General features: G+C 40.7%; 1 protein-coding gene across 5 annotated transcripts; it reads right to left on the bottom strand.

The window, feature by feature from the left end:
• Nucleotides 1-69: 69 nt before the first annotated feature.
• On the bottom strand, nt 70-25,646 carry LOC147323194 (liprin-alpha-3-like). Of its 5 annotated transcripts, none has more exons than XM_086303419.1 (32): nt 25,282-25,645; nt 17,273-18,084; nt 14,840-14,941; nt 14,248-14,412; nt 13,427-13,501; nt 13,270-13,329; nt 12,924-13,052; nt 12,076-12,168; nt 11,678-11,730; nt 11,048-11,141; nt 10,818-10,952; nt 10,616-10,699; nt 10,367-10,498; nt 10,222-10,284; nt 9,606-9,685; nt 9,081-9,264; nt 7,768-7,961; nt 7,429-7,672; nt 7,198-7,337; nt 6,961-7,109; nt 6,720-6,816; nt 6,399-6,480; nt 5,739-5,939; nt 5,594-5,656; nt 5,210-5,236; nt 4,252-4,427; nt 4,059-4,156; nt 3,785-3,960; nt 3,606-3,674; nt 3,086-3,248; nt 1,343-1,432; nt 70-1,226 (listed from the first exon to the last, which is right to left on the bottom strand). In XM_086303419.1, the coding sequence occupies exons 2-31, from the start codon at nt 17,606-17,608 to the stop codon at nt 1,380-1,382; spliced, it is 3,717 nt and encodes a 1,238-aa protein (XP_086159545.1). In that variant the 5' UTR covers nt 17,609-18,084; nt 25,282-25,645; the 3' UTR covers nt 70-1,226; nt 1,343-1,379. The 5 variants fall into 5 exon arrangements, with proteins under 5 accessions (XP_086159545.1, XP_086159544.1, XP_086159548.1 ...); XM_086303418.1 differs by having other exon boundaries at nt 25,382-25,645; XM_086303422.1 differs by lacking the exon at nt 25,282-25,645 and adding an exon at nt 25,223-25,244.
• Between the last annotated feature and the right edge of the window lie 535 nt (nt 25,647-26,181).

Here is a 26,181-nt window from a genome sequence, read left to right as displayed (position 1 = left end):
TGATCTTCTGTGGGCAGGCTGTGTGAAGGCGAAACTCTGAAATAACTCCTTCAATAACATTCATACAGGTATGTTTGTTTGTTTTTAATTACAGCTTTTACAATCATTATCATTATTGTTATCATATTATAATCAATTATCATCACTACTCTCCAATAATATGAATTGAAATCATAACACAATTTGTTGTCCAAAATGTACACATACAAGTAGCATATCTTAAATGTCCATAATTTAAAACATATTTCCTTTGTCAACCTAAAATGAAATTACAGTCAGTCTTAAAACTAAGTATGAAATGAACGTACAGTTTAATACGCACACATACATACTGTACATACATACATACATACATACAAACAATAGCAGTTATCATAAAAAATGATAAAAATAAAATACACACATTTTACAAAGTCCTGCTTTCACATCATTTGATGATCGATATCATGACGTTCACTCTAAAATGGTTGAATTTGGCATGCATATTAACACAAATGCTCCGTAACTCAAGTCATTTTCCCCCAGTTTAAACAGGATTTTGTCATAAAGCACTTTGCTAATTGTCTCATTGTCTGTCCTATTCACATTTGTGCATCTCACCTCCGTTATGGCTTAAGAACATACATATCGTCCTCCTTGTGTACTCCTACATTCTGGCCTTAAACCTCCCCCCTCGCCACACCATACTGTATTGTGATGTTACTTGGCGTTGTTGAGTATGTTCTATAATCAATCTAAATCGCAGTCAGACCAACTTAAAGGATGCGTGTTGGACTATTGTTCTCTTGATAGGAACAGGAATGCATTTTCCAGTTTAAAAACTATAAATTCATTGTGTCAATATTGCCGTCTTACACTCAAAAAACCAAAAAAAGGAAAAACAGAAGATGAATTCACGATAGGCATTGGTCACTTTCTACAGGCCACTTTCTACAGAATCAAACAGCATCATGCCACAACTATGGATCGAAAGAGAGAGAGAGAGAGAGAGAGAGAGAGAGAGAGAGAGAGAGAGAGAGAGAGAGACTGATGGTAAAACAGACATTCACTCCATTTTTAACATCTTTAAATCATTCACTCTGTATCTTTGATTTTTCGAGACATGTGGCTCGAAGGTTGTTGGTCATCTTCTAGTGTCCTTTTTGTTTCGTTTTTTCGTTTTTTGTTCCTCAGGTTTTTTTTCCTCTAAAATGTGTTTTTCCTTGGGTTGATTTGGGGGCGGGGTTCTATGAAAATATAAGAAAAGACATTTAAAGAGTCATAATGGCACCGTATAGACGTGACTGATGTGGTGTCCGCTCAAGCTATTTTTAGCTATGATCAATCAGAGTGCTTTTCTCACCTGGTGTGCTTATTTATTTCTTTATTTCTTTTTTTTTTTAGCAGGAATATGTTCTCACAGACCCCGACTCTGCTCTTGGACCAGAGTTTGCTGACAGGGGAAAAAAAGGTGATTAGTCCTTGTTAAATATACAAGACAAACAGATACAAGTCAGTAAAGCAAAACATTACTGATGTTATTAAAAAAAACGGCACTGCTAGGCTTTAAATTCTGTATTCCAAATATAAACTATTAAGAAACACAGCATCCTAGGGAAACACCGATTTTGCTCTGTTAAGCTAATAAAGCTTACTGTTCCTCAGGAAAAACCAACTACTGGCTATAGTTTCATATTTACTGTAAAGCAAATCATGTTAAACTTCTCATCTACTGCTCTGCATGAAATTAAAAGAGATATCCAGTATTTCTTTAAAAAACTGTTTCTTGTTCTTTTTCTTCATAACCAATGAAACTGCTAAATTGTTATTATCACTGTAGGAAGTAGGAGCATTTGCAAGACTTTGTTTATATTTCTGCATAATGCGTTTTTAATATAAAAGTCTTGCATCACCATTCATTGCTTTATATTTTGCAAAGAAAATGGGAAATAGGTGCAGCTGCTGTTTCTCTTCCTTAAGAGCCGTGAAGAAGCCATTCTTAAGAAAGTGAAACAGGGAGTAAGGATGAGATATGTGACACTTTTGGAGTGCTGAATCCAAACTTGAAAATTTTGGTCCAAACCATATCAATGTCTACAGACATCTTTAGTTTCATTGGTTATGAAGAAAAAGAACAGGAAACCGTTTTCTAAAGAAATACTGGATATTTCTGTTAATTTCATCTAAAACATGGTGGAGGCATTTCAGCCAATGGTGTTGGAGCTCTTTTCAAAATAAGAAAAGGATCATCAGATCCACCATGCGATACCATTTGATTGGTAAAAGCATATCTGGGTGGAAAAACACACAAAGGAACATATCGGGCATGGATTGGCCCAGAGACTTTGCCTTTTATGTTTTATTTCCATATATGTTTGCACATGTTTCAGTTATGTTTGGTATGTATAGACTTCATCCATTAGGTACATCTTTTTTTATTCTTGAATGACTCATAGACCAATGTTAACTGACTTAAACAAACAAAAATCACTTCTCTGAAAAGGGTCAGGTACAAGAGTTCACCTGAAAATGAGTGACAAAGCAGCCAATGTCCAAAGAAAAGCTTCAAAAGTCGATTTTAGAAAAAAAAAAAAAACCCAAGTCTGGCTCTTTGAAATGAAATTATAAAGAAATGAGGGTTGACTCAAGGGTTTTGCACAGCACTGTATTTAAATATAAATATAATCTATCCAGATGGTACATGTGGAGCACCAAAATATCTCTTTGTATAAATCACAAAAAACCACGTTGTTAGCAAATTTATGCAGGAACTATTTTCTTTTTACTGTCTCTATTTGCCAAACAAAGGAAGCATGCACATAAATAACATGCTCACAGCAAGGTTTGTAGAGTCAGGTTTTTTTGGGGTTTTTTTTGGTGCTTGGAGCAACCAGTTCCATCATAGTTCTGCAGTTAATATCTCCACATCCCAGCAACTCACACCCAAATACTTCAGAATGATAAATAGCAGCAAAAGCCAGAGAAATAAAAGATAGAAACTTGATTTTGGGGTGAACTGTTCCTTTGGGGTTTTTTTAAACAGGAAAAAACTGCTGTGTAATCCCTGATCCTGACAGTATTGTTGTTATCATGCTCAAGTCCTCACCTTCACTCTGGACTTTTCTCAGTGTGACAGACGGGGTCGAGATGGCAGAGGCACGGAAGTTGGCAGGTAATGTTTCTGAGGAATCGGAGGTAACGCCACGGAGGTCTTTCTCCCTAAACATCTTCCTCCATGACGGTGACCGTGTGAATGTTTTTGTGCCGTCCTGTGGAGACAAGGAAATAATGCTAGTGATTCAAAACAACAGCATTCACTGGCCCTTATTCATTATGCATTAGTGGGGTTTAACAAAACAGTATTTGACAAAGCAGTATTTGTTGTGACAATATTCCACAGTTGCACAGTTTTTAGCCCTACAAGCTGTAACTAAGCAATTAGCACCCGTGTAAACACAGCTGAACCACTGTGGCTTGCCAGCAGTTCACTAGCAGTAAAGCCTTCCTTTACAAGGAAAAGCCATGTTTTAGTCTTTCTTTTTAACCCTGAAAGAAATTTATCTTTCATAGCACATTAAACAAAGGGCAAAAAAAATATTTCCTGAAAATATTTCCTGTTGTTGTACCTCATCGGGCCTCCTCTCTGTTCCCATGGAGATGAGATTATTGTACTCTTTCTCTAGGAGCTGTCTTGCCTGAAAGAGACAGACGAAAAGATGTTTCGGGTAATTTTACACCTGTAGATTAAGATAACAGAAGAGCATCTGACATCGCCGGCTGTTGTAGAGCACGTGAGGTAGTCTACCTGTGTGTTCTGATTTGGTATCTGAAGAAGGAGGGCCAGGTCAGTGTAGTCAAAGGTGTCATCCAGTGCCAGCAGGGCCCCATGGACCCCACTTTCTAACAGGTTGTCAGCAAATTCTTTTAGACCGATAGACTGCACCCAGCACATCACTCGCTCATTGGACCACACCATCACATCTGGAGAAACACAAATTCAAAGACAAAGACAAAAACACACCAGTGTGAGTAAACTAATGCTTTGAAATCAAGTTTGGGGCATTATCCAAAGGCCTCACCTTGGTTCTGATGTTGGCTCTCATCCCTCCTCCTCTCCAGCTCCTTTCTATCATAGTTCAAGCGCTTCAAGCACATGATGCCATAGTGAAGGCTCACCCTATAAGTAGTAAGGACAGAGACCTAAGACATGCAGTGGGTGGAAATATGCAGAACATAAAATTAATCCAATAACGTGGGTGTCCTTTCTTTCACCTGTGGAAACTGTCCACCATCTTCAGCTGGCCCCTCAATTCTTTCTTGGTGAGGTGATCGAGCATGCGAGCATCAACCAGCGATTCCATGAAGTAAGAGCGGTACTGGGGTAGACCCAGGCTGGGCAGCCATTCATTTCCCACCCACTCATGATTCATGTCTCCATAGGCCAGGATCTGGAGAACAAGGTTTATAGACATGAGAGTAAACAAGATGCATAATAAACATGAAAAAAAAATCCTAAAGGTAACATTCTGAATATAAAACAAATTTGTGTGTTTCACTTGAGCTAAATAATGAAACAGGAAAAATTACAATGTGTTTGTATTAACAATATTTAGTGACTTCTTAATTCCTTGGAACAGGGTAGATAAAGTGCAGAGAAAATAGTAGTAAAAGGGAAACCTGAAAGTGTAATAAAAACAAAATCCCCCGCCATGCAGGGTTTTCTCCATTTGTTTCTCCTTCCCGTGGGCTCTATATACACCACACTCGTGTATACACACTGCTGGCCACTCAGCGGTCATGCTAAACATCTCTCTGACACAAATTCTGTATTACTGGGAACAGGAAACAGTATACTTGTAGCCTAAAATGGCAAAAACAATTTGGTCTCACTTTCTAAAAATGCGCCGCTAAAGTGTAACTCATGTCTCAAATAATTAGTTATGTGTTAACTCTAGACCTATGAAAGTAAAGTATTTCTGCTGCTTTTTGTTTTCCTTCACTTTCTGATTATTTAAAGAGAGAGATGAAAAAAAGGCAAAATAAGTGCCAGTCTACAACCTTCAAACCTGGATTTATATAAGCATGTCTCGTTAGACACACAGATGCATATTTAAAGACTTCGTTTTAGCTCTTCTTCCCTTTAAGGCTGTGTCTCCTGGTTTCCTGGTAAGCCTTTATTTAAAAATAAATTGCAAATCATGTGATGGCCTGTGGATTCTCAGCAGCTCACCTGATCCCAGCTGAACTCCTTCTGCTCCTTACGGTTCAGGCCGAGCGTACAGAGGAAAGGAGCAGATATTTGCAAAGAGAGGGAAAGGTCACCAGTGAGAGTTTGTGTTTGTAATGAATCAGTGTCGGGACAGAGGAGGAGAGGGAAGGCAAAAGGAGGAAAAGCTTTGTTAGTGAGTGAGAATTAGATGGAAAACACTACATCAAAACTGATTTTTAGGGAACAGCAAGGGAAAGGTGTAGCCAAACATGCCTAATTAAGAGACAAAAAAAAAGAAGAAACCTTATTAACGGGACAGTTTGCTCACGACATAACAAATGTGTCAAATAAATCAATGCAATATAAAAACAGCTTCTCTGTATTTCACATGAAATATAATCTTACTGGTTTGGTGGCAGCAGTGAGAGACTCCATCTCAGCGTGCGTCATCCAAATGTTACTTGTTGACTGTAACGGCAGCGCACAAATTATTAGTTTGTGTCTACCCCCCGTGCCGTGTTTTTTAACTGGGATTTGTACACAGGCTTACAGAGCGAGTGCTTGCGGGTGCAGATGGACTGGTGAGGGAGACCATTTCCTGAATGGCTAGGCGAAGTTTGAGTCTGTGTAGAGGGTTGCTGATGCCAATCTCCCTCTGGATCTCTGTGTCCGACAGGTTTGCCATGATGGCGCCGCTCTTCACGTTGGCACGACATGCTGCCACATACCACGCTGGCATCCCGACCCACAGCTGGGACAACAGAAAGCAGAAGTGGTGCACAACGAACAGTAACAGTAACATTCTTCAAATAAAGTATGACTTGGTGACAAAAACCTTGTGAGTGAAATACCAAAAAAAATACATCCTATTTCTGAAACGAGCATTTTTAGCTTTTCTCCCCAGCTACCTTCCGTTTAAGCTGGCTTCCTTCTGATTGGTTGCCCTTCACAGACAGAAGGTTTTAATAGCAGTAGAGTAGGGCTGCTTTACCAAGAGTGGAAAAAAAGACTTCTCCAAAGAGACTTCTACCTGTGCATTCACTGACCTCATTATTTAAAGCTTTGGCTTTAAATAATATTATCATCTACCATCATGTATACAATATATATTCCGGTAATGTAATATGTCGGTAATGACAACATACTAAACTTTACATAAACTGGTCCAAATCAGTCTGATGGTTTTATGTCCTGAGGCTCAGAAACGTACCTCAAGCCACGTAACAACAGTCGGGCCATCCCATGAGGCGAAAGGCAGACCCTGACGACATGCCTCCTCTAATAAGTCGTGCCTGGCAAGGAGAGTGGAAAACAGAAGATTAATTTCTTCATATCTCACCTTACCACTGTCTTCTTTTATAAATAGAAAATCAACATGAGAAGTTAAAAACGTTTCAGCCTTGCGGCACCGCATAGGCGTACATTTTTCTGTTTAAATTAATACTAAACTACGAAATGTATTGCTATATCGCATTAGGATCAAAGATGTCGCTACAACATGAGAAGCGTGTGGAAAGATGACTGATCTCACTTCTTTTTGCTGCGGCGATCTTTTTCCACTGTTCCAGTTCCAAGTTTAGCCAGACCTAATGGATCAGCTGAACCCAGGTCATCAGAGGGTGTGGAGGCTGTAAAGATCATAGGTTAAAAATAATAATTACTTCCTGTATTGGTTTCACTGTTGATGATTCTCTCACTGCAAACAGATAAATGTATGACTTGGACATGAGAGACGGCATTTTGAATGACTAGTGTCCAGGCTGTTCACACACCCAGTGAGGCAGATTCACGTCCAGGTGCACCAATCCGTCCTTTTTCCTTTTTGCCAAAGAGACGACCAATAGAGGATTTGATGCTTTTCTTTTTGCTGGCTTTGTGAAGGGAATCCTGGCTAGCTGTGGTGGCACCGTCAGCAGAAAGGCTGGACAAACAGAGGGACGGAAAACTGAGTCCACTTCAGGGCTAAATTCAGAGCCAAATATACTGCATGTTAATATTATTCTGAGTACCTGCGAAATTCACGGTGATCATCAAGGCCTGCCCCTGGGTGAGTGTGTGTCATTCGGTCCAACCGTAGGGCTCGAGGAACAGGCGGAGGGGTGGAGTCAATCAGGGCGAGTGCTCTGCATTCTTCACCGTCTTTGTTGTTCTGTAAGGTGGACAAAGTTCAAAAGGTTTATATGGGGAAATTCAGTGTAACTTCACTCATTTGTTGGTATAAAACAGCAGTGAGACAGCACCTGCTTATCGCTCTCCCTGGCAGGTGAATGGGGCAGGCGGGGGGTGGAATGTCCAGAACTGGGTGGTGAGGGTGACGCCAATGTGGACGAGGTGATGGAGGGAGTCATGTAGCCCCTCCCGACACTGTCACGTCCACCCAGTGAAGAGGGTGGAAGAGTTGAGGCATCGAGGGCTACGCTGCTGACCCGACTCTCAATCTCTTCTGCCCTCAGCTCCGTGCTTTCTTTTTCTTCCTGAATCAGCCTTAAAGGAGAAGAGAGAAGAATTTTAACAGTAGGCTAAACAATCCTAGGATCTCACAACACTCTCATCTACACACTGTTGCACACAAAACCTACTTAATCTCTTTGTTAATGGCCTCCAGTTGCTCCTGTAGCATGATGGCCAAAGTCTGTACATCCGTCTGCCCACTGGGAGAGAGCAGCTCCGACCCGAACATAGTCTCCCGATCCTCTTCATCATCAGAGCAGCCTCCCTCCACGCCGCCCTCAAACCCAGGACCCAGCATAGTGCTGCTGTCCCACTCTCCATACTGGAAAATGAGAAAAACAATAGAACGGATAGAGACAATGGTGTCATTCAGAAAATAGCACCATATCACAGTATATGCAGTTGTGGTCAAATGTTTACAAAGGCTTATATATCTTGGTAATCTGGTGCTTTGAATGATTTATTTGAATTGTTCACGTCCCGGTGTGGAATGATTGTGCGGCATGCATCTTTAAAGTCTTTAAAAGCCAAGATTTGGGTGCACAACTTTGAACTGAGTTGGGATTTTTTTCTACACAAAACTATACACATTCCCTACTGATATTTGCTTAAATGTCTCTTAGCAAATTGCACCTTGACCAGATACTTTTGGTTCCCATCGATAAGCTTTTGGCATATTTCTGACTGAATATGTGACTGCTCTTCTTGGCAGAGTTGGTAAAATTCATTTAAATTCCCCCTTCTTCATTATTCCATCCACTTTGTGTATAGTGTTGTTACGCTCAAAAGCCCCCAACCATAGCTCTTGTCATTGTGCCAAATAGCTGAATGTTTATCCTGTCTGGCCATAAAATCTTTCTACAGAACACATTTGGCTTGTCCATGTGGGCAGCTGCAAATTGAAATTGAAATTGAAGATGCCGATTTTAGTCTGTATCCTCTTAGCCCATAGTGATGAAAAACACACTTTAGTATGGAAGTGATGTTGGTTTTAAGGCAGTTCTCAGCTCATAGCAGGCCTTGGTGATTCCTGCATCGTTCCTGAGCATCCTAACCAATTTCCTTTCAACTGAAGGTAATAGTTTGGGTCTTCTTTTAGATCTTGACGAAGCGGTGACAAATCCAAGTAACTTAATTTTACATACAGTTGTTTTAACTGATGATCTTGCAACTTTGCAAATGTTTAGTATTGACCCACTAGGCTTCTGGAATATGAAACATTAGTGAGGGTATTTCTACACTTTTAACCCTGCATGGATCAGAGAAAATCCCAAATAAATTCAAACTTTTGCACCCAGTTCTTGTTTCTTTGTACAATCATACCACCCTGGAAAAAAGAACATTTTAAAGAAATCATTCAGAGCACAAAGTTAAGCCTATGATGGCTGTATATAACGTTGCATATATGCACATCATCATTATCTCAGCCTGAGATCGACACCTTGTTACTATCATCTCTAGGAGTCCCCCAACGGCCACGGTGACGCCTGACCACGACCCCACTAGAGGAGCTGCCATAGCCAGCTGGGAGTGAGCCTCCACCCTGAGGGTACCGCAGCTCCGAGGCACTCCCTGGAAGAGATCTTCGAAAAAGGGTGGAGGGAAGTGAGCTCACGCTGCCCGCCCTATGATGAGATCCAGAATTCAAATGTTAAGCAGCAGCACTTGAAAACATTTCGTGGGTGAGTGTGCAAACACACAGCACTGTCACACACAAAGATTCCCCCATAAATAAACAAGGAATTTAAAACTAAAAGCTATAAAATTATGAATAAAGCATTTGTTTGTGTATTTATCAGACAGCCCAACAGCCTCCAGGTACAATGTGAACAACTTTACAAAGCAGAGGAGTGTAAACAAATGGTGTACTCAGCATAAGCGCTGTGTTCTTTGGGAGACTTTGAGTATTCATAAATGTAGGGCACGGTGCATAAATACTTTGCCGTGAGGGTTCATGTCAGCTAACCTGGAATAGGACGAGCCTGGCCTTCCTCTCAGCTGATCCAGCTCCAGTTGGACTCGCTCCAGCTCAGCAATCAGCTGCTCCTAAAACAAAGAGGAGAAAACACTTTTAGCATGACGCCAAAGGTTTAAACATCTGTAATAGGTGTAGGGGAAAAAACCAATACAGCATCATATCGTGAAATTTTGCGTGGGGATATTGTATCAATACAACAAATATTAATATTTTATTAAACAAGTCCGAACACTCTGGAAACAATTAAAAAGGGCTTCGATTAAATAGTCTCAAATTAAAAATCACCCAACACTTAGCTTTGATGATTTATCTGCACTATCAGTAACAGACTACATGTAATTACCAAGTTGACCTCATTCATTCTTCTATGGCAGATTTTAGTGACGGTGTTGGTGTTGGCTCACAGCCTCTTTTGGCAGCATAATAACTTAATTGAGATAAGTTATTTAACTATTAAAAAAAAGGTTACTCATCGAAGTATTAGTTATTGCAAACTGTAAAAAAGCGCAATAATATCGTATCGTGAGTGAAGTATTGTGATAACATCATATCATGGGGTGTCTCACCTCTAATCTGTAACTACAAAAAATACAAAAGTGAATACCTTATTAGCAAGAAGATCATCTTGGATTTTCTTCATATTGACCAGTTCCTCAGAAAGAGCATTCTAGAAGCAAAGAAAACAAAAAGTATACATATGCATTTTCATGTGGTACAGTGGTTTATACACAATACTCTTCTTTTTCTACCTTCTCTTCTAGTGCTGCCATTCTTTCTTTGAGATGCAGCTGAAGTCTCTCATTGGACTCTGACAGAAGCTTGTCCACAGTGTCTGAGAGGCGTTTGTTGTGTTCGTCATTCATCTTCTCCCTCTGCCTGGCCTGGAATGAAGACACGAAGGAGAGGAGGAATAAAAGCAGAGATAAAATTTAAACTTTATTCAGAATTGAGAATTCACATCAGACTGTGTCTCAGCAGGAAAATATGATTAATGTCACCCTCTGCAGCTCTTGGTTCTTCTCCTCAAGTTGAGCTTCCATTTGCCGTAGTCGCTCCTCAAAGTTTCCGTGACGTTCTTCAGCCTTTTGTGTAAGAACAGAAAGATATTTGCAGATGCTGGTTAAAATATTTGAAATGAGATTCGAATAAAAGCTGGAATATTCTATTCAAAAGAGTTAGTGGTTGATATTGATTGCCCACCTTGTTGAGAGCAGCCACTCTTTGTGCAAGCTGGGCCTCAATCTCAGGTAATGTCTCTGCCCTCTGCAGGGTCTGCTGGAGCTTCTGTTTCGCCTCATCCAGACGCTCCTGTAGCTGCCTGTTCTTTTCTTCACTCTAGACAGTCAAGAAAACATTCATCAGACACAGAAACGTTCGTGACTTTTGTTACCAACACAGCTGGATACTGGCTTGTTTGAGCCAAACTTTACCTGTCTGTGCAGGGACTCCTTGCTCGCCAGCTCATTTTCCAGCTTGTCTTTGATATCATGTAGAGAAGTCGCCTCCCTCTGGGCGCTGAGGTACCTGCAACACAAAGCCGCCATCAAAGAGGAATGCTGCAGCGGTCCTAAATCGAAATACCGTGACATATATGAATGTTTGTGACTGTTTTAAGTTAGCTGGTGCTGAAACAGCACTAATCTGAAACAGGAACTTAGATAGTTTAATGGAGTATTAATTCTAAACAAATGTTAATATAACCCGGTACATCAAATCTAAGGGGTAATACATCCAAACTAATTACTGTTTCTGTCCAAATATTCACTGAATCATTAGTGAATGCAAATGTCATTATGTAAAACTAGCTTAGATGCTATAAAGAGGCGTCACGATGCTTTTGCAACGCATTGCCTGCCAACAGGTGAAACATATGGTCCTTCTGCTATGTGCATCATAGTTTATGCATAAAATTCTGGTCTTCTGGTCTTGAGCTTCTTTCAAGCTACAAATAGATGACAAATAGACAAGATAGCTACAAATAGAAGACTAAAAAAAGAAACGAAAAGAAAAGAAAAAAAAGAAAAGAAAAGAAAAGAAAAGAAAAGAAAAGAAAAGAATACCTTCGTTCTAGTGTTGTAATCCTCTCCTCCATGTCCTCTCTTTGGCAAAGGGCCTGGTAATATTTCATGAAACAAAATGATATAAATATAAAACTTGCAATATACAAAACACATGAGTGCTTATCACGTAGAAAACTACTGGCCAGGTAAGAGATTTCTACTACGCTTCTTTGAATACGTGCACAGAGCACTCTATTGTTAGACTGCAGGAGTATATTAATATTTATTATGGCATTCATTTCAGCCCAGCATTTCTTTGATATCGGTTAATTTTACTCTCATCCCCCTTTGGAATAATAAATATTAATACATATGCCCGTTGCGTTGTACTCTTGGAACCCTGGGTGCTGTGAGATCTCAGGGTCTTGGCCATGAAGAGACAGACTGGCCCAACAAACCTCTTTCACTTCCCTTTGGAGCTTCTGATTGGCCTCCTCTGACTTCGTCACCTCCCTCCTGGCGGCGGCAAGCTGTTCCTCTATTTCCCCGACCTAACGTGACAACACAAAGGGACCAGAGATGACACAGATTGAACCTACGTGAGCCAGTATTAACCGCCACGGCACTAAGTGTAAACAGACAAGACAGTGACTGATTACAAATGCCAGTTGGGTCCACACGAGACTCTGGGGGTGTAACGTGGTGACGCACAGAACACGCAAAAGGTTTTAAGATGTTTTGAAGGTTAGAGCAAAGCATTACTCATTTTACTCTAAACATTTCTGATCTCTTATGTAAGATTTTGTGCTACGTACAGCTATTAAAATCAAATGGCGTCATATAGCCTACTATATGGGATGAATACGGTGTCTTAAAGCAACTGCAGTAGTGTAACCGGCCACAAGAGGGAAGAGGGTGACCAGGAGAAGTACTGTGATTAGTTATCCTCCTCCTTGGGATATGCTGTGTTGCTGGAATTGCTAGTGAGGAGCTGGCACTGATTTATTACGATAGCCAGGGTGGGTTATATAATAAACCAAACTTACAAACAAAGGGGAGACAGAAATGTAGCTGGGAATTCAAACAGTTTCACCTGCTTTCCTTCAGGCCGTTTGGGATGGGTCAGGCATGTTGTGGATGTGTGGACAATAGTAAATGATTTAATCAGGACTTTGCTAGAAGCTTTTATATTTTATTTTGGATTTTGACAGAGAATTTGTGGGCGTACCGTTTAAGACATGAAACCCAATGCAAACTCTAAAAGCCATTCTCACAAAGTTCGACACAGAGGATCACAAACACCAACCTGCCGGCACATGAGGGCCAGCCTCTCCCTCAGTTGGGAGAGTTCAGCTCTCTGCCGCTCTATCTCCCCTTCTCTCTGTCTGTCAAGCTCCCCATCTTCCAGTCCAGAGGAAGGACCATTGGGCAGTCGCTGGAATGGTGAGAATAAAGCAGGAAATGAGAGTGATGAAAAAAAAAAAAGAGTTAGAATGGGGTTGTTATTGCAGAAAAACGTAAATGAAACTGTAGGTGAGTTAAAAATCACACTGACACACCATGTTACCCAATATCTACTTTCTACTGACTGTCTGGACGCTAACACATACACAAAAACAACTGGAACCAACATGCATAAAACCCTCCCTTACATCTTTCCCGCCGTCCACCCCTTGCTGACGTCTTTTAATTTGGTCTCTTAAAGAGATTACCTGAAAAGAGAGATAAACAGACGATCCAAATAAATGTTCCCTTCACACTGAGCCGCTCGTTAACGTCAAATCACAATCCTGGCACGTTAGACTTTACCTCTTGAGAAGACGCTGCGAGTTGATCTTCTAGCATGGACACCCTCTCAAGGGCCACACGGAGCCTTTCTCGAACCTGCGGGGTGAAGCAATACGAAATGGCATGCAGTAAGTCAACTTGACACCGGGGAATTAATATCAAGATTGTGATTACATTTTTATCACTACCGAATAAGCAAATAAGAGTTCATGAGAGGTCAAAACACACGCATCAGAGATGAAGCTCACCACGGAAGCTACACTGGGAATTTCTGCACACCACACTGCATTTTAATTGAACCCAACTCAGCACTGGGTGTGAGCAATCCTCATGAGACAATCACTAAGGCTGACAGGACTTGATTTATTCACGTCTATCACAGTAAATGATGCTCTAGTGCTAACTCGGGAGAAGAGCAGTTCATTATAAGTGGACCTTTATATGATCATCACAGCAAACAACGTCAAAGTAAATTTTCATTGTCATAAAGCAATAATATTTGATTTTATACGGAAACATGTGAGCTAAACCTGCAGCCTGAATGCTACTTTGAGCAGCCAAGTTGTATATATATGTATATCCTGCCTCTCTGTTCTCACATTATACACCAAACACACCCTCACACTTTGGTGGTCTATTTAATCTGGAAAGTCTCCCATCTTTCCCTCTGACATCTCCGTGCTGCTAGTGGGCTCTATTGCCACCTGCCGATTCTGTCCTTTCACCTCCCTTTTTACCTCAAGCATGTTTCTAGTGACTTATGACTTTGAGTTTAATAATCTTTTGGCTCAATTTTTGGTCTGAGCGAGTGAAATCTCTTGCTCTCAGCCTTTCAAACACACCTTTTCATCCAGGGCCTTGTGGTGCTCAAACAGGGATTTGAGGGCCTTGAGGACTTCCACCTCACTGGAGACCCCTGCAGGGGACTGGGCTTGTCTCTTCACCACCGTCATCCTCAAACTGCGCTCATGGCGAGACACAAGACACTCCAGGTGTTCCAGCAACAACTGAACGATTGAGTGGGTTAATTGGGAGAAGGATGGAGAGAGAGAGAGGTAAGAAAGGCAATTTGAAGGAAAAAGCTCATACAAAATGAGCAGGAATTAGAGACAGGAGCAGAGATTACAGGGTAACTGCCGGGATCATGAAAAAAGAGAGTAGGCTCAGGGGCGGCACAGAGCAGTGAGGGTTTTAAGAGTGACGAGAAACGTTCAGCACAGCAAAAAAAGACATAATGAAAGCAGATATGGACAATGAAAAGGGGCCATGAAGAGAAAAGAGAGCGTGGATTAGGAAAAAAAAGAAGATCAAGAGAAGGAAAAACAAACAGAAGCAAATGAAACAGTGTGACACCCACACAACCACAATGGCTGAGGAAGATAACACAGAGCCTGTTACAGTGCTAATAAGCAAAATGGCTGCTAAACATCTTACACGTGTGTTGTTTCTTTCTGCCTTCAGCTCAGCGATCTCCTCCTCCCTCTCTAGAAGCTGCTCCCGGCAAACGTTCAGCTCTTTAGTCAACACAGCAAACTCCTGTGGAACACACAAGCTGCGTTCAGAGGCAAGAAAACAAACTACACAAACGTATGGCTTTAATAGATTAAGTGGTCTCGGCACAGGCAGTTCAGCTGCAGTGAGTTTTGATCTAGGCGAGACACGAGCATGCACACACACAGCAAATGCACACATAGTGCTAAAAATATACAGAACCAAAGGCTTACAGTTACACACTCTGTGAAACACCTGAGACCAGCAATGTAGGAGGACAAACATGATGTAAACCTACATAATAATCATGTAAATCAATGACACACTTTCCACCACCGCTCTCATCGTGCTCATCCTCCTCTGTGAACTCGCATTCATGCATGGATTACATCACGCTGTTACACAATGACTCGGCTCTGGAATGCACAGGAGAGACCCCCCAAAACACAGCATTGATATGTCATTTACAGCACCACTGGGAATGCGCTCGCAACTCCTTCATGGTGCTGAAAGTGAGCCCGAAAAGGAGAGGTAGTACTACACGATTTCTGCACAGTGAGAAAAACTCATAGGATCGACGGTAAAAGATTTTTTTATTTCCATAAAACGCATCTAAGGCCTTAGAAGCTGCTTTTAAGAGTGACAGTGTGCAGATGTTTAGGGTTAGGATTCACAAACACTTAAAGGTAGGCATATGAAACTGGTTTGTGTTTACAAGGGGGGAAAGAGAAAGAGCCAAAGAGAAATCTATACAGATGGTGACACAGCGTGTTTATTGGCTCTTGGCCTTATGGGATTGTTTCTTGTTTGGATAGGGGTCAGCTTCGCAGTTGGCTCTCCTTGTCCCCTTGTCGTTTCATTTCTATTTCATCTCACTCTATCTTTACAGGCTACGGCCTCCATTTGTTTGAATAAATTTGAATTCCTGGTCTACAGTGCACGTGGCCCTATGTCGCGGAGAAATTACACATTGTCTTATAATTCATGCTGCACTCACATGAACACATGTACATTCGAATTCCATCCAACAATATGGCTCTTACATTAATACTTAACCTTGTTTCCGAGGTGTTCAAGGCCATAACTGCTTATTATTATAACCAGTAAATTAATTTATGGAAAAACTGATATGCTGAGAAAACAAAGAAACACATTTCAACATCCATATAGTGGACATGTAGGAGGATGTATATGATATTAAACTAGGTTTATTATGGAAATTTAAGGGGAAAATGTGTGGTATTTTTGTTCAAAATAAGCAAACTATAATAAGCTATCAAAATAGTTGGAGAGCATATGTAGATTGTATGATGTTCTAGACGAGTGTTAGAGCCTAATACTAAGGAGACACGTAAAACTGCCTGCTATAAATAAGTATTGTGTTAAACTGCGTGGTCAGTATATGGTGTTGTATACATACTGTACATTAATCACTTTCTTTAGTTTGGGTTGCTGCGGCACCTTTTTGTTATCCACACACACTCTTTGACTTCCTACTCACTCTGGACTACTTTTGGACACCAAACTGAACCGTGAGTAACTCAGTGGATTAACTTAACATCAGTAACCCTAAATGTTTGGAAGAAAGCCATTACAACAGTCAAGTCAGAAATGGACTTTATCAAAAAGGCATAAAAAGGAATCTGACTGAATTAAAAAAATATTATTATTATTATTATTATTTGTCCTGACACACCTTGTATATTAGTGGCTAGAGGGGTCACGTGTACATTAAATTCTACATACTATAATTACAATACATTCAGCTTTAGATGAGGAGAAAGGAGAGATTGAGTTTTTTTTAATAATGGTAGGATAAAACTTGTAAATTCCAGTTAATATCAATAAGCAATTTTATCAGGCAAGCTCAGAGAATTCCAATAAATTACATTTTTATTGAAGTTCAGATAAGGCCCAAGCACATATTATCTTCCACTCTCATTAATCACCCACTAACGATATGATTAACAAACATAATAAAACCTGGTTACACAACGAAGGGGAAATTTGCAGATGCAACTTGGACTTGACAGCCAGACGAGCGTCAACCTACAGCATTTACTAGAAACAGAATTAGTGAAGACTCTAAGCATGCAGTGGGGGAAGTGTCTAATGTCCTGTTCTAGCTGGAGCTGAGTGTCTCTCTCTCTCCACGAGGCATCACTGCAAAGGCTTACTGTCTCATGAGCTCGCTTCATGATGACACACTCATAAATGCAGACTCATATGTAACTCAGTTCTGATAACGCAGAGAATAAGCAAAAGTTACCTTACAGGCAGAAATGTTCCATAAAACACTTGCATCAGGAAAACACACCCAAACGTTGTAACCCACGTACACAAGCACAGTGTAAATATATACGTGTACAGATTTACCTGTGGCAGAGCAATTGATAGCTGCCTCTGAAGCGACTCCTTTTCATGGCCAAGCTCACGGAGGCGGAGCTGAGCTGTACCCAGGCTCTCCTGCGTCTCCCTCAGGTTCTCCAGCAGCCTTTCCCTTTCTGTCAGCATGTTGACCATTAGAGACTCCAAGTTCCCTGTGCTGCCTCCTTCATCTCCTCCACCTCTGGGCTCCCTGCCACTGAATCCTCCTCCACCCATTGCTCCTCCTGGGCCTCCGATTCCCGCGCTGGCGGGTGAGGTGGGGCCTCCACCGGTGCCACTTCGCCCATCTTCGGATATGGTGGGCATCACCTCGCACATCATCATGAGACCGTGTCGTGTGTGTCAAGTAATAAAAGAGAACTAAATGGGGGATTGTACGTGCAAAACGCCTGTTGTCGTGCCTTGGGTTTTGTTAAGCTTCAGCCAAAAGTTTGATGTACAAAATATAAATCTTTACATTTTTTTTTTCAAAAAATATTATTCTTTTGGTTTATGTCTACTCCTACATCTTCCTGTGTTTATTGCCTTTTTAAAACTGTTTTCTCCTGCACTTACTTTTGTATGTCTTTGCTCACTAGACTTGCATCACTCAGTCCCAACCTGCATGGCAAATGATTAGAAGGCTTATGTGTTCCCCTGTTATATAAGAGGGACTGCAGGAAAGTCGTTCTGTGGGTGGCTGTAGGATTGGCTGAGGGTGAAGAAGGGAAGGGGTAATGGGAAAGGAAGGGACAAAGGAGGACCAATGCACCTAAATTGTGTCCACAAGGCAGGGCTCCTCAAAGCGTCGTTGGTAAGAGCTGAAAAATCAAAGCACACATTGTATTAGATCTCACACAATAAATTCCACTGTGAGTATAACAACTGTGAAAGTACTGTACAAGCATGAGCTGGTAGTTTGCGACAACAAGACTAATGAAAATGTGAGGAACGGTGACAATGAAGCCAACTGCTGATTTGTAATTAGCATTTCTGACAAAATGACAAACAGGTTGACCTAATATGTAATAATGCAATGGCAGCTCCAATGAAATGAACAGAATCTGAATACAATTCACACTGATTCATGGACCATGAGAAATGAGTGAAAATTTAAACTAATGCTGTTCAACTCAGTTATAGTCCACAAAACATAGACTCTGACTTTAAAAGGTAACTGAAACAATAATTCAATACTTTGGAAAACACCAAGAGTTCTAATTACAGCAACAGTCACCTCAAGGTGCTTTATATTGTATGGTGAAGACGTAATACAGAGCAATCAGAAGAAGCCCTATGAGGAAGTGCTTGGCGACAGTGGTAAGGAAAAACTCCCTTTGAACAGGAAGAAACCTCCATTATACAATGCGTGATAGTCATCTGTCACGACAAGTTCGGGGTTATAACGCACTATAATATGAAAAGACTGATGTCACTTTCATATCTATTTGTGAAATACAGTGTAAAGTACCAGCTAGAAATTAGCTAGCTAAGTCATAAACTAGGTTATGGTGTAAAAACAAAAACACCCAAGGAGGGTGGAAACTCAGAGAGTTGCATATGTTTTTTTCTCTGAGTTCCTTTCTGAAGACTCAAAAATATAGGGAGGGATATATTTAAATCTGATTTGCTAACATCTGCAAAACTCAGTTTACTGTTACTTGTGCTAATACTCCACCCCAACAAAAGCATCTTATTTTTTGTGCTTGACATTGAAAATTACTGACTGTGCCTGTGTTTAGAAAACGCACACCTTTTTGCACATCAACTGAAAAACTAGATACACCTATGAGCCCTATTTGGGGATTGTGCTAGCACACTGTTTTGTCCCATTTAGTAAATCTGCCCCAAAGACTGAAATAGTTGCCTCTGGCTTGATTCAACGTTTCCAAAATCTACCACAGTGAATCACGTTGAACTGTGGATACATGGGTTTTTACCTTCAGGTGGAACAGTGTTAGCTTTTATGCTAAAATGCTGCATTAGCATTATGATGCACTAGCGTTATATTGTTACGGACAGATAAGAGAGTGGCATCAGTCTACTTTTCAAACTTTAGCTACAAAAGCAAACAAGAGTGTTTGCTTTTTGTGATATGAGCACAACTCATAACTGTATCTAATATTTCTTATTCTGATTTGGGCCACTTCCATTCACGTGATTCTTGTTTTATGGTGAGCTTAACTTTTTAGTGAGAAATCTAAGAGTCATTTAGCTCTGCTAAGCATGCAGTTGAGCTTTGGACCAGTTCATACTGGAATCTGATCTTGGCCACAAGAAAAAGAAATGAACAAAACATTCAAATATGTTAGTGAAGTTAAAGCATTAAGGTAATCTTGAAATTTAGGAAAAATCAAAACAAGTTTTAATTTTTTTTTACATTTCAAAGCTTTTTTTGAGAAGTTGAAAATAGAAAGCAGCTGAATTTCTTTTGGTTCAACTGCCTTCTTTTTTCATGACCTGGATGGACTGAGAATGTAAGGCTTTTCTAAAACAAGGCAGTTAAGTATGAAGAAGTGAGCTCACTGCACTGGTTTTCTTTTAATCAGCTGCATATCTTAAATTACCCTTTTTTTAAATTACCAAATGAGGCCTGTGTCTGATCCTGCAAACAGTGGGCCAAAATCATACAGTTCCAAGCAATCAGCATTATTATTTTGTCTCGAGTCTGCTTTCTACAAATATTTTTTATTGTCTTATCTGGAGTACTTAAGGGCTCGCACTTTATACTTTCGAGTGGTTTGGACTCATGTGGTGAACTACACATAATTCTTTTTTATCAGTGAGACTGAAAAAAAAACAAAACAGGAAGTGCAATGAAGAATTTCAGAGTTCAGCAAAAATAATCTTTTTTGTAATTCAACCATATTTAGGCCACAGGGCTCAGCACCAGTGATAATAACTCAGTTAGTGGTCTCTTCGGTGATAAAGGGGACAGCATAATAAATTAAAATGGGGGATTGATAAAAATCTATCAATCTATAAAAACCTTTGGTGTTTAGCATTAAATACCCCCACTATGTATTTAGGACAGCCCTAAATTTGAATTTAAAAAATCAAAAATAAAAGGTATATAGTTGCTGGAAAAATGAATCAGCTGGTGTTCATCCACAGTGTGAATCAGCTGGTGAAAAAAGACTGGTGTTAAAAAAAATTCAGCTCCTAAAACATTTTTAGTTTATGTAATTGTACATTTTAATAATTGTGCAATGTTACTTAAATTTGGAGTATTCAGAGGATCTCCATATAATCCTAATACCGGATAAGTACTCAAACAGCTTTAAACAGTATGTGAACAAAATTACTGGTCCACTTACACCTACAGGAGCTATTTAGCCATGGAAACCAACACTGTGAAGCTCCAAGCAAGCAGCTTGTTTTTGCTGATGTTTATGGATTTAAACTCTGCTGTTACTGATTCAGCCGCATGCTGACGACTTTTACACACTTTGGACTTCAAAACTCACCGACCCCACTCTGTAGTTTTATGTGGTCTGTCATTTTGTGGCTGACTTGTTAATTCACTGACCTCTTTAAACAACCTATTCTTGATTGACAACCCAATTTTGTAAAGGGAGATTACATGTCAAATGCTTTATTTAATTCACCTGTGGAAATGGGACTAGAAATTACTGGAACTATTTGTATTCAAAACGTTTCAGCCTAAAGAATTTGGGTATTTATGATGTGATATCATGAAACAACAACTTAGAAACAACACTGACAACCAAAACTGATTAAAATGATATAAAACCTCACAGTAAAAGCCTTTTGGCGGTATTACAGTATGTTAAGAAGGGCGTCTTAAATATGCTCAGATGCCATATTGTGCACTTAAAGCACTTTATACACATCAATCTTAAAGGCAGTGTAAATGAGTGTATTAAGGGGCAGCACTGTATGTATTTACAGAATATTGGAGGTTGAATGGGGCGGTGGGGACTGAGGCAACATGGTCCAGATTTTCCTGTAAAATCAGTGCTTATCGTTGTTATATGGGCATCCAGGAACCACAAATGGGGTAGCTGTTGGTTGGTAATTTAAGGTCTGTTACAGCTCTGAATTAGCTTCTCATGCTGGTGAGCTGGCTAGAGCACTTGGCAATATTGCTGTGTGTCCCACTAAAAAACAGCTTACTTCCTTTCCTGCTCCGCTGGTGGATAATTAAGACGCAAGACTGACCTGGCATCGCCTGCATATCCTTAAAATACAGTTCAAAATAAAAATCTGATTCAGGAACAGCTTTGAACTTCTTTGACAGATTAATAGCTGCAGTCTGATGACCACATACACAAAAATAAACCATATCAAGACCGCAGTGTGCGTTCCATATTAAGAAAGGGTGAGATTTTAGGTAAGGCCTTTCAACACAGACACAGGAAATAATAAGGTGATAATCTGCTTCATAGTGGGGAAACTTCTTTAGGTGTGTAATTCTCTGATACAAAAAATGTCACTGAATATCTAATAGCCTCTGGGGTTACAAAATGATACTGACGCCAATCATTCACAACCACATGTTAAAATTCAAAACTTTACAGCATAAATTAACATCCTTAAACTTTGCTGTAAAAATACATTTAATTTCCAGCTAGTTCCCCTTTTTGTGGTAACTAACGCTGCTCACTTTCACCATCACACACCATAATTTGGATCTAATCTATTTTAGCTACAAAACTTGCCATCTCTCTCTCTCTCTCTGACACATCAGTAACACTGCTGCCCTGCATGGGTGACTGCTGGTTCACCCCCTCCACCACCTCAGCATCCACCTATAGACTACAGGGAGAGAGATTTACTTATCACTCCGATTTCTATGTGCATCATATTTATGCAAAGGAATGAGTTCATAGCCAAGATGCCAAACTAGGCTCTCCTGCTTTAATAAATAAATTAGACCCTGAATGATATATTTTTAAAACTAAGACCAATATCTGATTACTTAAAAATCGAATTTGTATGGCGGTATTTTTTTTCTTTCATTCGCAAAAAGCATAAACTTAGCATTTTTATGTGTCATTATTAGTTATTTATGAGTCTGTTTTACTGCTACAACAACTCGTTGTTGTACTCGTTCACCCGCTGCTTGATCCTGCATGGGTCAGCTGGTTTTTCTGTGGTTCCAAACATGTGTCTGAGGTGGACAAACTATGTGCCATCAACACCTATAATATGGCTGAAAAGTGTTTCTCCTCTTTACTTTTTAAATTTTGATTTATGAGTCGTTATAAAGATAAAGATACATCAGCAATAGGTTATATACTGGGAGCAGCGGAGCCGGTAAATCAGCTGGGTTCTAAAATCAGTCAGTTCAAACATGAGTTGTCTGACTGAACAGTATGAGGAGAAAGAAAATTGCATTAGGTCTTAATTATTAAGGGCTTATTTAGGGCATGACCCCTATGACTGACAGCTTATCACTGCATGTTAGGATTTTACAATCCAGTGGTTGACACGACGGTGGCTGTTATTTACAGCCTATCCTTAGCACTAAGACAGCTGATGATGAGGCTCAGTATGGATCAGAGATAAAGTATGTCTGTTAATAAAGCCATTAATGTTTATACTTATTTCCTTGGATTAGGTGTTTTTAAAAAAAATCATTGATATCATTGTTGTTGTGAAATTTAATAATGCACCATTTTGTTTGGATTAGAAAGTATTCATCTTTTTTACATTAAAAAGGACCAAATATATTTGTCAAAATGTACTATATGAACTGAAAACCCTTTGGTGATGGTGCCTCTGGCTTGGGTGTATGAATCAGGTCCATTACATAGCTTAGTGAAAATATGCTGTTCATGAAATTGCACCAAGACCCTCAAATGTTTGCTCAGACTTTTCCCTGAGTGGTTCCTTCAAACCAGCAATGTAACATAAACAACAGCTTCTGGCAGTTACTCTGTGTTCCAAACTACCCAAAACATACACTGAGGCGCACAGAAAGGCCACTGCTAAGGACAGAATTAAACTTTCATCCACGCTGGCTGGTATAACCCATCCTAACAAGCACCTTTGCATTAGTTCAGAAAGGGCTAAAGTAAATACTTCAGCCATACTAGTCAATGCACAGGTCACATTAACATTTCTCTGAATTCCTACAGTGTCATATGATGAGTCTGTTGTGGAAAAACGGCAATAAAAGCTGGAGTCCTGATTCAGTGCAGGCATAACATAACTGTGCAGCCTGCAGTTTTGACTGAAGCGTCAGCTGTGAGGTCACTGGGCTTCAGGATCTGTCTTTATGAGCATGTGCAGAAGAGACAAAACAAGAGAGACTGCTGTAGGATAGTTATCATGCCACAAGCTTTAGCAGCATAGTAGCATTACTTAGACCTTTTCTCTTTTCTCCTTATTGCTGTAGAAATATGAAAAGCAGATAGAAAACAATGAGCTGGTGGCAACATTTCCCTAAAATGTATCCGCTTCATTGGTGTAAAGGGTGAGCTCAGGCACAGTGTCACTACTGAAGTCTCAGCTGAAGTCTTACCACACTGAAACGAATGTACTTGCGAGAATGTGATTGCCCACACCAGCATCATCATCATCATCATCATCATCACAAGTGATAAACAGTCACACTGAATTCTGATGGGTTCCCTTCTCTGGCTTGGACAGACTGGCTTTACAGTATGTGATTACTAGATGACCAGTTAGGACAAGGCCCCTAATTAGGCGGGGTATCGTGTTACTAAATATTCCCTGTCTCCACAAAAAGAAAAAAGAAAAAATGGGCAAAGAAAAACTGTGTGCTCTGAGTGTGTGTTTGTGGGAGGGAGGGAGGAAGAGAGAGAGGGGGCGATAGAGCTGCAAAAACAGCTCTCTTCCACCAGACACTGGGGCGGGGAGAGGGGTTTGCAGGCTCCCACAGCCGCCAACAATGAGAAACTGAAGAATGAGGGGCTCTGCAGCCGGTTTTACATCCTCTTAAATGTTAAATCACATTCACGGCCAAGAATGCATGCATGCCCAGTGAATTATTTGCATTTCCATTAAAAGCAGAGCATAGCCACTAATAATGGACGCCTACCCCACTCTTCCCCCTTTAACGGTACCCCTGGGCAAGAGACGCATCACTGGAATCGATAAATGATTGTCGGCAGCTTGGGTGGAGGAATGGAAACACCGGGATCCGAACCAGCATGCTTTCATTTGCAGTGGCATTCACACTGCACACCAGGCTAAAGGGGGAAACTGACAGGTCGACCAAGCTGTAGCCAGCCTGCACCTCCATTTCTGAATGTATGCAGGAAAGACCATCTGATGATGGGCGCACGAACGCACACGCGCACATCTACATTCTTATAGTAAAAAAAAGGGCAGTTGTGTATTGCAGCTCTCAGATCTGTCACTTCGGCTGTTAAAATGGCCATCAAAGCAGATTGGGAGGAAGATAAATCCATGCCTGCTCCACAGAGATCCTGGTCGACTAAAACTGTGGACTATGTCCCCCTACCAAATAAATAAATAAATACTCAATGCACATTTTCAGACCAATTTTTTTCTCAACCATTATGGAGTTATAAAGCCATAAGGCAGTGAGAGGAGCTGGGTGGTTTGACTAAAAAGCTCCCAACGGCAAAGAGCTTAGTTGCAGCCATGATTAATTACAAGCAAAACATAGCAGGCCAATATACAGTGGCATCTTATCATCTTATGAGGACCCCATCTCGCTCTCTCTCCCTCGCAAGTAGCTATCGCCTCACCTAACTGTATGCAAACGGGAGCGAGCAAGCGCGCCCTAAATAAATCTTGGCGTGTGCTGCCAACACACCTGTCAATGCCCGACAGCGACATACCGCGTTGCATAGTCTATCTAATAACTGCCCGTGCTTTTAGCAAATACAACCATGCCCCCCACCCCCAACCAGCACACACGCAAACAAACGCACACTCACACACAAACACATGTAAAGCACCCCCTTTCGATCCGTGACAACACAATGCAAGGCATCCTACTTGTTATCACACGCTTGCACGCGCGCACTGCATCCACCGATATATTAGTACATGCATGCCTTTTTCTCCCCTCTCCTCTTCTGCGTCTTTCGACGAACACTGTTATCCCTCTCAGTTGAAATTGGGTTGCGATGGGGCGGTGTGAAGTTCCATCCTTACCACAGTCATCAGGGGGGAGCCTGTAGTGTCCATGTTTGATGTTAAATATTCCTTAGATCCATCCCCCGCGGATCCCGCCTCGGCGTGCGTGCCCTCACCCAGAGCCGAAATAAAGCTTAGTGTATGTTTTATTATTATTATTATTATTATTTCCTTTCCCCCGTCTCTCCCTGCCCACATGTAGCTAAGCAGCGAGGAAGGGGACGCGGAGAGAGACGATACGCCACCTTACCACAGACCCCCCTTCTGTCGGATTGGAAGGTAATGGGTCTTAAAGAAACATTCTCTCAGCATTCTCCGCATCTCTCTGATTTACGCGCGCGCCACGCACTCACGCGCACTCCCGGGCCGGCCACACACCTGATTAATTATACAGTGTGTATGTATATCAGAGAAGAGCAAATAACCAGCTGACATTTTTCTTGACACTAGCGAATTCTGCCCGTGTTTCTGGGCTGCAGTCTGCCCACAGAGTCACCAGTTAAATAGAAGGCAGTTATATATATGCATATAAATGATTCTGCAAAAGCAAGCTGTGGGATGTCCAACTTCAGCTCATTAGAAAAAGTCACGTGAATGTTTAACATATATCTCAAAACTATGTGTTGCTAACTGTTAAATATGTCTGCATATGCTGTGATTGTTATGGAAGAAGCCTCTAAAAGTCACAATTATGTCTATATTATGCACCACCTTTTTTCACTTTATGCTGCAAACACACAATAAATACTGTAGCCTATATCAGAACTTACTGGTTCCTCCTTTAAATGTATTCAGGACTGCATTTAACAGCGTGTAAT

This window comes from Aulonocara sp. 'chitande type north' Nkhata Bay, linkage group LG8, assembly GCF_057382095.1.
Source record: "Aulonocara sp. 'chitande type north' Nkhata Bay isolate Kocher_YH1m ecotype deep benthic linkage group LG8, A_spYH_male_GT1.1, whole genome shotgun sequence".
In the NCBI taxonomy this organism is placed as follows: Eukaryota; Metazoa; Chordata; class Actinopteri; order Cichliformes; family Cichlidae; genus Aulonocara; species Aulonocara sp. 'chitande type north' Nkhata Bay.
Note: the sequence above shows the minus strand (reverse complement) of the source record. Positions and strands in the feature narration are given on the sequence as shown.